The sequence below is a fragment of the Felis catus genome, chromosome A3 (assembly GCF_018350175.1).
Source record: "Felis catus isolate Fca126 chromosome A3, F.catus_Fca126_mat1.0, whole genome shotgun sequence".
NCBI classification, from domain to species: domain Eukaryota; kingdom Metazoa; phylum Chordata; class Mammalia; order Carnivora; family Felidae; genus Felis; species Felis catus.
In genome coordinates, this window is record NC_058370.1 from 66213859 (window position 1) to 66225957 (window position 12099).

The 12099-nt window shown below is 38.2% G+C and overlaps 2 protein-coding genes across 2 annotated transcripts in view; one reads left to right on the forward strand and one right to left on the reverse strand.

Moving 5' to 3' along the window:
• The window catches only part of PIGF (phosphatidylinositol glycan anchor biosynthesis class F), a 106580-nt gene that overhangs the window by 33985 nt on the left and 60496 nt on the right, over nucleotides 1-12099 (reverse strand). The gene's annotated exons all lie outside the window — the stretch shown is intronic.
• CRIPT (CXXC repeat containing interactor of PDZ3 domain) lies at nucleotides 100-11372 on the forward strand. The gene is made up of 5 exons (XM_003983961.5): nucleotides 100-189; nucleotides 5114-5179; nucleotides 5922-5976; nucleotides 10040-10143; nucleotides 10477-11372. Exons 1-5 carry the CDS (start codon nucleotides 174-176, stop codon nucleotides 10539-10541), a joined length of 306 nt encoding a protein of 101 aa, XP_003984010.1. The 5' UTR covers nucleotides 100-173; the 3' UTR covers nucleotides 10542-11372.

The window sequence follows — 12099 nt, forward strand, 5'->3', positions numbered from 1 at the left end:
CCCGCTGGCGTTTAATTCCTCCCGCGGCTTTTCAGGTGTGGGATAGGCGGGGCGGGGGGCGGAGGGGCCGGAAGTGGCTTTTCGTAACCCGGAAGGGGAATATTTTTCTGGCTATTGTGTTGTTATTTTCAAGCTGCTGCAGTTTCTGTGGCCAAGGGAACCGTCGGGGAAGGATGGTGTGCGAAAAATGTGAGTTAAGAGGCCGCATCTTTGTGAGAAGGAGGCTAGGAGGAGCTAACTGGGCTTCTTCGGGTCCTTGTCTTTTGTTTATTTTTCTTTCAGCCTCAGTTCTCGTGTTCCAGCCTCTGTCCTCTTACCCTTTTTGACCATTCCTGTCCCTCCCCAACGATCGTATATTCGTTTTGCGTTCAGAGTGGTCTCAGTTTTGTAGATATTTGCTTATTTCCTTTGCCTTCCCCTCCAACCCGGGATCTTATCCCATACAGTTCTTGACTGGCTCCTTCGCTTTAACAGACCCTCAGGGTTGGACTGGATCTTAAAAGTCCTAGAGTTGCCAGATTTAAGACATTTAAAAAGAGGAATACCTTTTTTCTAGAAGTATGTCCCATGCAATATTTGAGACATGTCTTTGCGTGCTCTTCCTCACTACTGAAAGTACTTTTGACTGACTTTTAGGACATGACAGTACTGTTGTTTTGAAATTAAAACATTCGTTGTTTTGAAATTAAAAATTCACAGGGCATCCTATATTTTAACTAGCTACCCTAAGTTAGCATCCTATCCAATGGCTTAGATACTCTTTGCATGCATACCTGTGGTATTGAGGCAGGGTTCAGAAAGTCTCACCACCTTCAAAGCAGTCTGTGTAAATGTCACTAACTTTTAGAAAAGGCTTTCCACCCTGTAGTCGCCATCTGGTGATTCTAATGCAAACCCTTAAGGTTTCTAGAAAGTTTCTTACGATTTTTTGATATCCTAGACTGTCTATACGTTTTAAAACGGCTGTCATATCCCTAAGTCTTTTTATTCCTCAGCCTCTCTGGCTCTTCTAGGCGAGGTTTCAAGGCCTCTTATCTGTGTTAACATTAACATGATCAATTTTGTTTATATCCCCCCTAGTAGGTAAAACTTTGAACACAGGCACCCATAATTTTGAATCACAGTTCTTATATTAGGTAAAAGAATAACCATGGGCAAGTTACCTAATATATCTTGGCCCCAGTTTCCTCATCTGAAAAATGAGAATAATACATAATTTATGGGGTTCAGATAATGTAGGTAAAGCCTGATATAAAAGTGCCTTCGCGTATACTCAAAAACTGGTTATTTCTATCATAACCCCCAGTATGTGGCACTGAGAGTTAAACTCTCCTTCATTTTATGAGGGGTAAAGTGGAAATAATGTATCCATTTTTCTATGCTTTATATCATCATCTCACATCAAGCTTTAAAAAAATTGTTGATGGGTGCCTGGGTGGCTCAGTCAGTTAAGTGTCTGGCTCTTGATTTCAGCTTGGGTCATGATCTCACTGTTTGTGAGTTTGAGCCCCACATTGGGCTCTGCGCTAACAGTGAAGAGCCTGCTTGGGATTCTCTCTCTCCCCTCTCTCTCTGCCCCTACCCTGCTTGTTCTCTCTTTCTCAAAATAAATAAACTTAAAAAATTTTTTTAATTAAAAAAATAAAATAAAAAATTATTGCAATGTAATTGACATAGGTACAATTCACCCATTTAAAATGTATCGTTTTGTTATTTTTAGTATGTCCAGAGGGCTATGCAACCATCACCACTATCGATTTTAGAATATTTTCATCACTCTGAAAAGTACATTAAGCTTTTTGACATTGATGTCCTTTAATTCTATTCTATCCTGTACTTAAGCAGTTTTTTGGTTTTGCTTGTTTGAGTAAATATGGCTTACACATTTAGATTATACACCTTCCGTGATACCTTTTCTCTCATATAGTGTAGTTCTAAACATATAAATTTGTCTTTCTATGTAACTTGTGTTAATTAACTTGTGTTAATTCTGTACATTTTAGCTTTAGAGGACGGGTATTCTGCCTGGTTTAATTTGTGTGATATGCTTTACACCATAAGTGCTTTTTCCCAGGGAAACTAAGGATACTGAGCAAATTGTGAGAGTTAATTTCCTAAGGTACATAAAAATTTTGAGGACTCAGGACCTGATGTGGTATTAAAATAAATACACATAGTTGGTTCTGGGACATGCTATGTGTTATAAAAGGCCATTTGCTTTTCTACTTCCCTGCATGTCTGAGAGTCCAACTCTATTATTTCTTTGTTCTACTGCCTTTCTACCTTCTATACCATCTTACTCCTCAAATAAAATTATACTCTTTTTGGGGCGCTTGGGTGGCTCAGTCGGTTAAGCATCCAACATCGGCTTGTGGAGTCGAGCCTCACGTCCAGCTCTGTGCTGACAGCTCAGAGCCTGGAGCCTGCTTTGGATTCTGTGTCTCCCTCTCTCCCTTCCCTTCCCTGGCTCATGCTCTGTCTCTCTCTGTCTCTCAAAAATAAATAAACATTTAAAAAAAATTTTTAAGTATACTCTTTTTATTACATATTTCTTATCCCTCATCTATCAACTCATTCCACTCACCCTCTAAGTAAGCTCATATCTCTCCTATACATAAAGGTAGACTCTCAAGCAACTACCTAGCTCTCTCTTTGCCTTCACGGTAAATTTTTTGAAAGGCTTGGTTATTTTTGTTGCCTTCATATTTTGTTACTTCTTAGTGCTTTCCAAACTTTCGCTATGCCCCACTACTGGAAGAACTTTCAGAAGTTCACTGGAGGTCTCCTAAACACCAAATTGAAAGACCTTTCTCTCAGTGCTTGTCTATGCCTCTGACTTTGAAACTTGGTGTAGATTCTCTTTGAATTTACTTCTCCCAGTGCTTCTTTACTTTTATAATCTCCAAGTTTTCTTATTTTCCTTATCCCCTTAAAGTAGATGTTTCCCAGTGATCTATATCTGACCTTCTTTTGACTCTTTTTGCAGTTTTAAAGAACAGTTGACTCTTTGTTTTAGAAATATCTGGCTTCAAGTAGCAGATCCATGCCGATGAATGTCTAATCCACATCTCCAGCTGACTTCTCTCTAAACTAAGCACCAATAGAAAAATTTTCTCTAAACAATACTGGGACCCTCCATCTGGTTGTTACCTAATGGTTTAGTACTTCCAAGACTGAATGTGTCGTCCTGCTTCACAAACCGGTACCTTCTCTCCCATCATTTAATGGCATCACAATCCTCCCAGTCACCTATTGACAAAGCCTCGATCATCTCTCATTCATTCTCCTATCCCTTTGTGAACCTGCATCCAAACACATGTATGCCCTGCTTATTTTACTCTCATTCAACAGCTCCGACTTTCCCTAGCCTTTCAAATACCCTAGCTGAGGTCTCCATCACTCTGAGTTAGACTAATATTATCCCCTACCAGCCCCTTTCCCCTCAAACCGTGCTCTTCCAGCCTTTGGCTCTTCTCAAAAATGTCCTGCATGCGTGTGAAGACCAGTAGGAAAAACTGCACAAATGAACCAGTTGGTACCACTAAAAGAGTATATTTCCTGATCTCCAAGATCTTTAATACTATGCATCAATCTTTTTTTACTTCTCTTTAGTCAGCCTTCGCCCTTTGTCTCTAGTGACTATTCCAAACTCTTCAGTGCCTTAAACTTCCCCCACCTTCATCTACCCCATCCTGTGTTGACAAATAGCTCCTTACAGGTATAAGAAAAGCGAGGTAATTAAATGGGAACATTCCCAACATTTCATCTTACTTTTACTATGCCCATAATCAGTTCTGCATCCATACCCATTTACTTCTTTCCCTTTATTTTTTCGAGGAAAATCCTATTTGTGTTCTTGTTGCCATCCCTCCCTACCTTTTTCAGGTCCTTTATTTGTCTCTCTATCTTTTGGAATCTTTTAATCAGCTCCCCTTCCATATAAAAATGCTCAATTAAATCCTAACTCCACCTTCCATTCTTGCATTTTGTCACCTTTTCTTTTCATTCATGCAACAAGTATTATATTCCTACCAAATGCTAGATAGTAGGACCAAAGGTAAGTATTTTGTCTTACTATCCTTCATCAGTATGCCAGGACATGGCTTAGAGTAATCACAACAGATGTTTGAACTGAACCTGATATAAGTGTACTGTATCATTTCCCGAATTTAAAACCTTTAATACATTCTCAGTGAGCAGAGAATAATTCTGGCTTTCTGTGTTTGGAGCCTGGCATTCAGGATGACCCTCCACAATGAGGTCCCAGCTTATCTTTCCAATTACATTTTCACTTACCTTCCTTACTCTTTATCCAAACCAAAGTACTTTGCATGCCCATGAGCTTCCCATGCCTTTCCTTGGGATACGTCCTTTTTCTAGCTTGCCTTCATCCTCTCTTCTTTTTCTTCCCAAACCCACTGTAACATGCAGACACTCTCTCTACTGCCTTCTCCTGAAACCCCTGGACTTCCCTAGCCAAGGTTATTTCTTCCTTCATGGTATTTCTTCTGGTGCTTAAGTTGTCAGTTACTATGCTTTTTGTTTTCTAGCTTACATTTTGGTTTGAATGGTTCTTTTTCAGGGGTATCTACCCCCTTTAAGAACCTGGAAAAGCTATGGACTCTTACAAGAAGAAAAATGGATATACAGTAGTTTGGTGTACAACTCCACCTTGTTCATTTGTCTTCTGAGGTCTACCCCTGGAGCCCAGGTTAAGGATTACTATTGAAGAAAATAGCATGTTGTAGGTTCCTTGAAAGTAGAGCTTTATCTAAATTACCATTTTATTTTTCTCTAAACTTTGCATAGTGGTTTATGTATCTTAAGTGCTTAGTATGTTTATGGAATAAATAGATCTGTCAGATTTGTTGAAAGTATACAGGTACAGGGAAAGCCTATCATAAGCCATTGTGCTGTACAGATTTTACTGAGAGTCAGCTATCCATTATCCACAGCTAGTAACTTCAGTCTCAGTTCATAGCCCCTACCCCAGCATGAAAAGTCTCCGACTGTAATAAGATAGTTGATACCATTGTGAACTTTAGGCACAAAGTAGTGTATTTATTAGACAGTAAATCCTAATTCCCCTTATTGTACTATCTTGGTATAACAGGTGAAAAGAAACTTGGTACTGTTATCACTCCAGACACATGGAAAGACGGTGCAAGGAATACCACAGGTATTTTTCCTTTTTAGAAAATAGAAGTTAAATCAAATATTTCCCGTGACTGGTGTTTTAGCCTTTACACTATTTGTAAAAGGAAATGTTTTGTGCACAAAGTATTTCATCTGTTAAATATTAAAGAACTCTAGATCCCCCCAACAATTTAATATCTTCTTCTATTTAGTTTTCTTGGTTACATGTTAGAGGTTCCTAATCTATGAGGTAAGAGATAGCAAAATCATTAAATGATTTTCAACCAGTGAGTATATCATAGTAATTGATTTGATTCAGCTTTATTAGAGTATATATTTAATTCCCCCTTTCTTCACCTGACTTTTATATTCTTAAATCATTTACACTGTTTTCACTTTCATATCATTATATACAGTTAAGATGTTTTCAAAGGGAAAGAAAAGAAACACTTATACTGTATTCAGGGTCGGTGGCACCAAAGTAATGGCTTCTAGATTTTACAATAGATAAATTAAATGCAGACCCGTTCCTAAAGTCCTGTTTTGAGTCTGAGAAGTAAAATGATGATCCAGAATTTTATTGTTTCATCATAAATGTTTCCTTTTTAAGTGGTGTCTTAAAAACATGGCTATTAAATGAAGATTTTGAAAATGTTGATATTGGCTAGTCTATTGGTAGGAGGTCTAAGAATGAACTCTTTAACAAATTGTTAAGTGGTAAATGTACATGTTATGGTGAAATGTGCAGAAATAACCCACTAAAATATGTGTATATTTTGATACAGAAAGTGGTGGAAGAAAGCTGAATGAAAATAAAGCTTTAACTTCAAAAAAAGCAAGGTAGGTAAAGGAGCAGCTACATCGTGGAGACATAACTTTCCATTCTTTTTAGTCTTAAGCATACTGAACGTGGTGTGTATCATTCTGTCATGCTTTAAACAGAGTCGTCAGGTACCAGCATGCAAAGCCAAGCTATTTGTTATAACCTGCCAGTTTCACCCTGATCCTCCCCACTCTATCGATTTGTGAAGATATTACTGCTCTTTTTTACCAGAAAACATGACTTTTATTTCATCTCATTCTTTTTCTTTTCTGCTCTTTTCTTTTCAAAACGATGGTTTCTGGCCTTACCCCCCCCCAAAACTACTTTGCAGTTTCATTCAAGTGCTTCAGTGTGGTATGCAATAATACTGCCTGGTTTTGTTTACTGTACATTATTTCATCTAGATCTTCATTATTGTACACATTGGAGGCAATAGAGAGATGTGGACAGATCAGAAGCTCTGGAGTCAGACCTAAATTTGTATTTAGACTCTGTCACTCTCTTGCTCTGAGACCTTAAGGAAGTTAAGCCAGTTTCTTGACTTCTCTGAACTTTATTTTTTCATCTAAGAGTGGAGATAAAAATGTCTCCTACCCTAAAAACCACTTTTTGACACCATGCTTTATTTATTATTCCCAGTCTTAAAAATTCCATGAACTCTTCCAGCTGCCATCCCATTTCCTTGCTTCCCTTCACAGCAAAAGTTTTCAAAAGCCTTAGGCTTTCTCAATGTCTATAAGTTCCATTCTCAGCTTCTGCCACTCCGGTCGGGTCTTCAGCCCCATCAATCCCTGCAGCTGCTCTCACCTAATGGCAGCAGGATCACACCTAATGGCCACTTCTCTATTCTTTTTTTTTTTTAATTTTTTTTTTTTTAACATTTATTTATTTTTGAGACAGAGAATGAATGGGGGAGGGTCAGAGAGAGGGAGACACAGAATCCGAAACAGGGTCCAGGCTCTGAGCTGTCAGCACAGAGCCTGATGCGGGGCTCGAACTCACGGACCGCGAGATCATGACCTGAGCTGAAGTCGGCCGCCCAACCGACTGAGCCACCCAGGTGCCCCCCACTTCTCTATTCTTATCTTGATTAACCTTTTAACAACTCTCATGTTTGCAACCTGCTATTCTCTCTCTTTTTTTCTTCTCTTCTCTTCTCTTTTCTCTTCTTTTCTTTTCATAAGCTCTACCTCCAGTGTGGGTCTGAACTCACAGCCCCAGGATCAGGACTCGCATGCTCCACTGACTGAGCCAGCCAGGCACCCCTGCAACCTTGTATTCTCTTGGCTCTGGGGTACCACCCTCTTTTCTCCTCCCAACTCACCGTTCCTTCTCAGTCAAGTGCCTCTGGACTCAATCCTAGACCTTTCTCTTTTTTTTTCTATTTACAAATATATAATCTTTCCTCAAGTGACTTTAGTCCAATGACTTGAAATTCATACTGTATGTTAATAACTCAGATTTACATCTCCTGTCCTGACTTCTTTGAGCTCCAAACATATATCCAACTGCCTACTTATCTTACCATTTTGATGTCTAACAGGCAACCTCTTGGTCCTTGTCTTCTAATCAGAGTCTTACTGCACCACTGTCCGGTCCAGTTGTGCAAACCAAAAAGCGAGAATTCTGCACATTTTCCTCACTTTCCTTTCATCAGTAAATTGTTTAGCTCTACCAGCAAAATATAACCTGAATACACTTGCTTCACTGCTGTTACCCTGTTCCAAACCACTGTTATTTCGTAGATGCTGTAGTAACTTTGTATCTTTCTGCTTCCTCTCTAGTTCCCTATAATTCAGTCTCATGGTAACCAGAGCAGTCCTTTAAAAAGCACATAAGTGCTTTTCTCAGAACGTGCATTGCTTTTCTTTTCAGGTAGAATATAATCTAGGCCCCCTTCCACTTTCTTACAAGGTTCTCCATGATCTGGCCCCTCCCACCTCTCTGACTTCCAGTTGGACTACTCCTGCATCAGACAGGCCAAGCCCACTCCCATTGGCAGAGGTTTATGTTTGTTGCTCCCTCCTCCTAGAGCTCATCCTGCAGAGTTCACATAGCTGGCACCTTGTTGTTGCCAGGATCTAGCTGAAATGTCACCTCCTAAGGGTGGGTCCCTAACCAGCATCTGAATTAATGTCTTCCCTTCCTTCTCCTCATGTCTGCCACAGTGTCCTGTTTGAATTTTCTCTACAGTGTGTATCACTGTCTGAAATCCATGTTTGTTCCTTTACTTATTGTCTGTCTCCTCACTACAATGTCAGCTTGAGAGGGTAGAGGCTTTGTCTGTCAAGCTCATTTTTGGTATGTAAAACAGTAACAGGCACATAGTAGGCACTCATGTATATTTGCTGAAAGAATTAATACCTATTTCATGACATTGTCCCAAGGATTAGAAATAATAATAACGATAATGATAATAATAATAATGAAGCTTTTACTACCTGCAGTGCCTGGCACATAATGGTGCTTATTAAGTAATGGATATAAAACAGCATAATAGATTTAATCTTCAGTAGAGCATCTCACTAAGTATTGCTCTGACTTATTGATGTCTTCTAAGACAGTTCAGTTATTATTAACTAAGTTGTAATTTTTACAGACTATACAGTTTTATTTATTTTTAATTTTTTTTTTAACATTTTATTTATTTTTGAGACAGAGAGAGACAGAGCATGAACGGGGGAGGGGCAGAGAGAGAGGGAGACACAGAATCAGAAGCAGGCTCCAGGCTCTGAGCCATCAGCCCAGAGCCCGACGCGGGGCTCGAACTCACGGACCACGAGATCGTGACCTGAACTGAAGTCAGCCGCTTAACCGACTGAGCCACCCAGGCGCCCCAGACTATACAGTTTTAGATACCTCCAGTTACTTTTTGCTCCCAGCCTTACTCCAATATCATTAATAAATAGCTATTATTTTTGGATACTCTAAATATCTCACTTTGGAAAGTGTACCATTATATTGCATTGAATCTAAGATACCAACATTTAGAAGAGGTATCATTACTTTAATAAAGAAAAAGCTCTACCATGAATTGTAAGATGTTAGACATATTAAAATGTGCATTTTGGGATTAAATACGGTTTTAAACAAAAGTAATCTCTAGACATACGGATGCAAACAAATCGAGCCTTATTAAAAAGAGGAATAGTGTCTATGCTATCTTCCTTTGTGCAGAGTAAGGTGACATTCTTTGGGTTTGGAAAAATTAACCTTTGAAAATAAGCTGTTGTGCCCCAAGAGAAGAAACCAGGTCTAGGACAGTGTTGGTATTCAGTACATGAGTATTGTTACAAAAGTTACAGCCAGTTTAGGGGGAATTATTTTCTACTCCAGCTGCTGTAAAATGGCATTTTTATATAGCGGAAACTCTTCTATGCAAAGGGATTGGATCAATTAGTTGAAAATGTCAGCTAAAATAGGCAATCATTAAAAGATACACATACCTTATTGTAAGTCATGGCACATGACGTGTACATGCATTCATCAGTCATTTGGCACTGAGACAGGCCTTTTGAGTATGAGTCTACTGATAAGAGTTCTTCATCATTTTCCTCACATAAATCATAACCAGAATGCGCATTTCCGGTATCTTAAAGTAGAGCAAGAACTGACAACTTGTAAAGTGCCAAGTCTTTCCACTTATGATTTTGCCTGTATTTTGAAGTTGTCTCACCTAATTCAATGGCAGTTCAGTGACTCACATTTATCTAGCCATCCTAAAGCATTCTCCTAGTCTTTCATAGAATTGGTCACTTTTTGCACCCACATTTCATCAGTTTCCATAATATTTAACTATATCATACAAATAGACTGGCAAATACAACTCGTAGAAACAGGCTTGGGATTAAGTACAACTGATAAGTCGTTTATAAGCATACAACTCACATGGAAGGGGTAGGGTTGTGCAGGAGCAGTGAGAGAGGGTAGCTGGCGGCAAGCGTGCTGTGGCTATCGACTGTAAAGTTTGACAGAGGGAACAAAGCATGGATTAATCCCATTTGTTGCCTAAAGGAAGTCATTTAACTGTTTCTTTTCTATTTTACATTTTTCTTTCTTTAAAAAAAAAAACAACTCTAGATTCGATCCATATGGAAAGAATAAGTTCTCTACTTGCAGAATTTGTAAAAGTTCGGTACATCAGCCGGGTTCCCATTACTGCCAGGGCTGTGCCTACAAAAAGGGTAAGTTTCTTTCAATACTGTTTTTCTGTTCATATCCAGCCTACATTTGGCACTGACTTAGATAGCATAGAAAAGGAGTAGCCTTTCATAGTTTCAGAGATCGATCCTGTTAGTCAAGTGCTCTTTTTTCTAAGGCAAGAGGACACTTAGAACCTGGTTCATAGCTGCAAGTCCGTGCTTGCTTTTTTCTCTTCTCTGATGCTGTTAAATTATGTTTTAAGCCTCAAGAGTGACTTAAATAAACCAAAGTGTTAATAGTAGGTATTTGATTGGTATTATGAGTTGGTATTATGATTTGATTGCTTACATGTTTTGTTTGTTTGTTTATTTTAGGCATCTGTGCAATGTGTGGAAAAAAGGTTTTGGATACCAAAAACTACAAGCAAACGTCTGTGTAGATGTGTCAATGACGTTTCTGGCTTTCTATGTGATTTTACTTTTTGCTTTGAATTTCCAAGGCATAACATAGATGTTCAAGTTAAAAATAACACATTTTAAGACAGTTAATATTAAACCGTTGATTACCTGATCAGTATTCTTTTTTATTTTGCTTTCAAGAATTTCTAAACAACAGTGTAACTAGTTTTCTGCCTTAGTTCTTTTTCTCACAAGCATCTTATTGAATTAGCATAAGTGGAAAATTTAATGAAAAATATTTTCCCAGTTCTCTATATGCTTTTTATTTATCATTATTCATATAATTCTTTTCTTCACCCTCTACTTTATTTATAGATATTACAGAAGTGAGAAGGAGATTACTGATTGATATTTTGCTCTGAATTTTGCATCAGACTTGTAACTCTTCCCTCACTCCCTTCTTGTTGCATGGTTCTTAGAATGAGCAGTCTCTTTATTAATTGTAAGTTCACAGGGCATTGAAACATCTGAGACCATTATTGCTGAATCGTTCCTTAGTAATTAGCCCAGACCCCAGTCATAAGTTGTAGTGATGATACTTTTTATTTGTTCTTGATGCCAAAGTGCCAGTCCCTTTCCTATGAGAATACAAGGGTCAGCCCATGTATGTCCAAATGAACACACTGGATTTCAGAAAAATACGGGTTATGCACATTACCTTGAATTGGAACAGTCACGAAAGCCAAAACAACAGTGTTTGTCCGTGGTAGTGTGTAACAAATGAGTTACTACTCTTTAGGAAGGCTTCTTGAAGCAAAAACCAATTTTTTTCCTTCTCTCCCCACCCCCAAAAATAAATAGAACAAAACCAACATTTTGACTCTTTTTTTATATATAACATAGACTGCTAAAAGACTACGTTGAGGTTCAGACAAAGATTTTTCTTATGCTGCCTTCAAAGGTTTTGGACTTCTGCTTTTGAAGCCTGCAGCCTTCTGTGGGAAACCAAAATCATACTCCCTATCGCCAAGTGCAGTATGTGAACATACATATCACTATAAAATATGTAGGAGAGAGAACATGATACACATGGTGTAGATACTACATTTCTATTTGCTTTAAAATTATTACGGAAAATATTTAAAATTTTAACCATTTAATTTATCTGTAAGGTTTTTAACAGTGTTTTTCTAGGATACGTTGTTATCCCGAAAGATCACAAAGGTGATACAAAATATAATAAAAAAGCTCTGAGAGCAAGAAGTATCTTCTCACATTTTAATCAATTAGGGATTTTTCATTAAATCAACACAAGGGGCCCATAATAGGATCAAGTTAAAGAGCAGCCCAGATCCGTTAAAAGTTGGGTTGGTCGACTTTGGGAAAGTACATTTCTCAGGTATCAGCTGGGATCTTGACTTCCACAACTCACATTTCACATTCGTGTCTTGCATAACTTCTTTCCCTAAATGACCTACTGGCCAGACTCAGGTTCTTCTATGAAGATTTTTGTTAATGTTACACCTCAGAATAGATTATAAGTATTATAAGTCTTCATATTGTTGAAATAATAATATGACTGCCATAAGTTGAATAAAT

Coding starts and splice junctions, on each gene's coding strand:
- CRIPT (XM_003983961.5), top strand. Junction 5,180..5,921: donor CGGTGCAAGGAATACCACAG/GTATTTTTCCTT, acceptor ATTTTGATACAG/AAAGTGGTGGAAGAAAGCTG. Junction 10,144..10,476: donor GGGCTGTGCCTACAAAAAGG/GTAAGTTTCTTT, acceptor TGTTTATTTTAG/GCATCTGTGCAATGTGTGGA.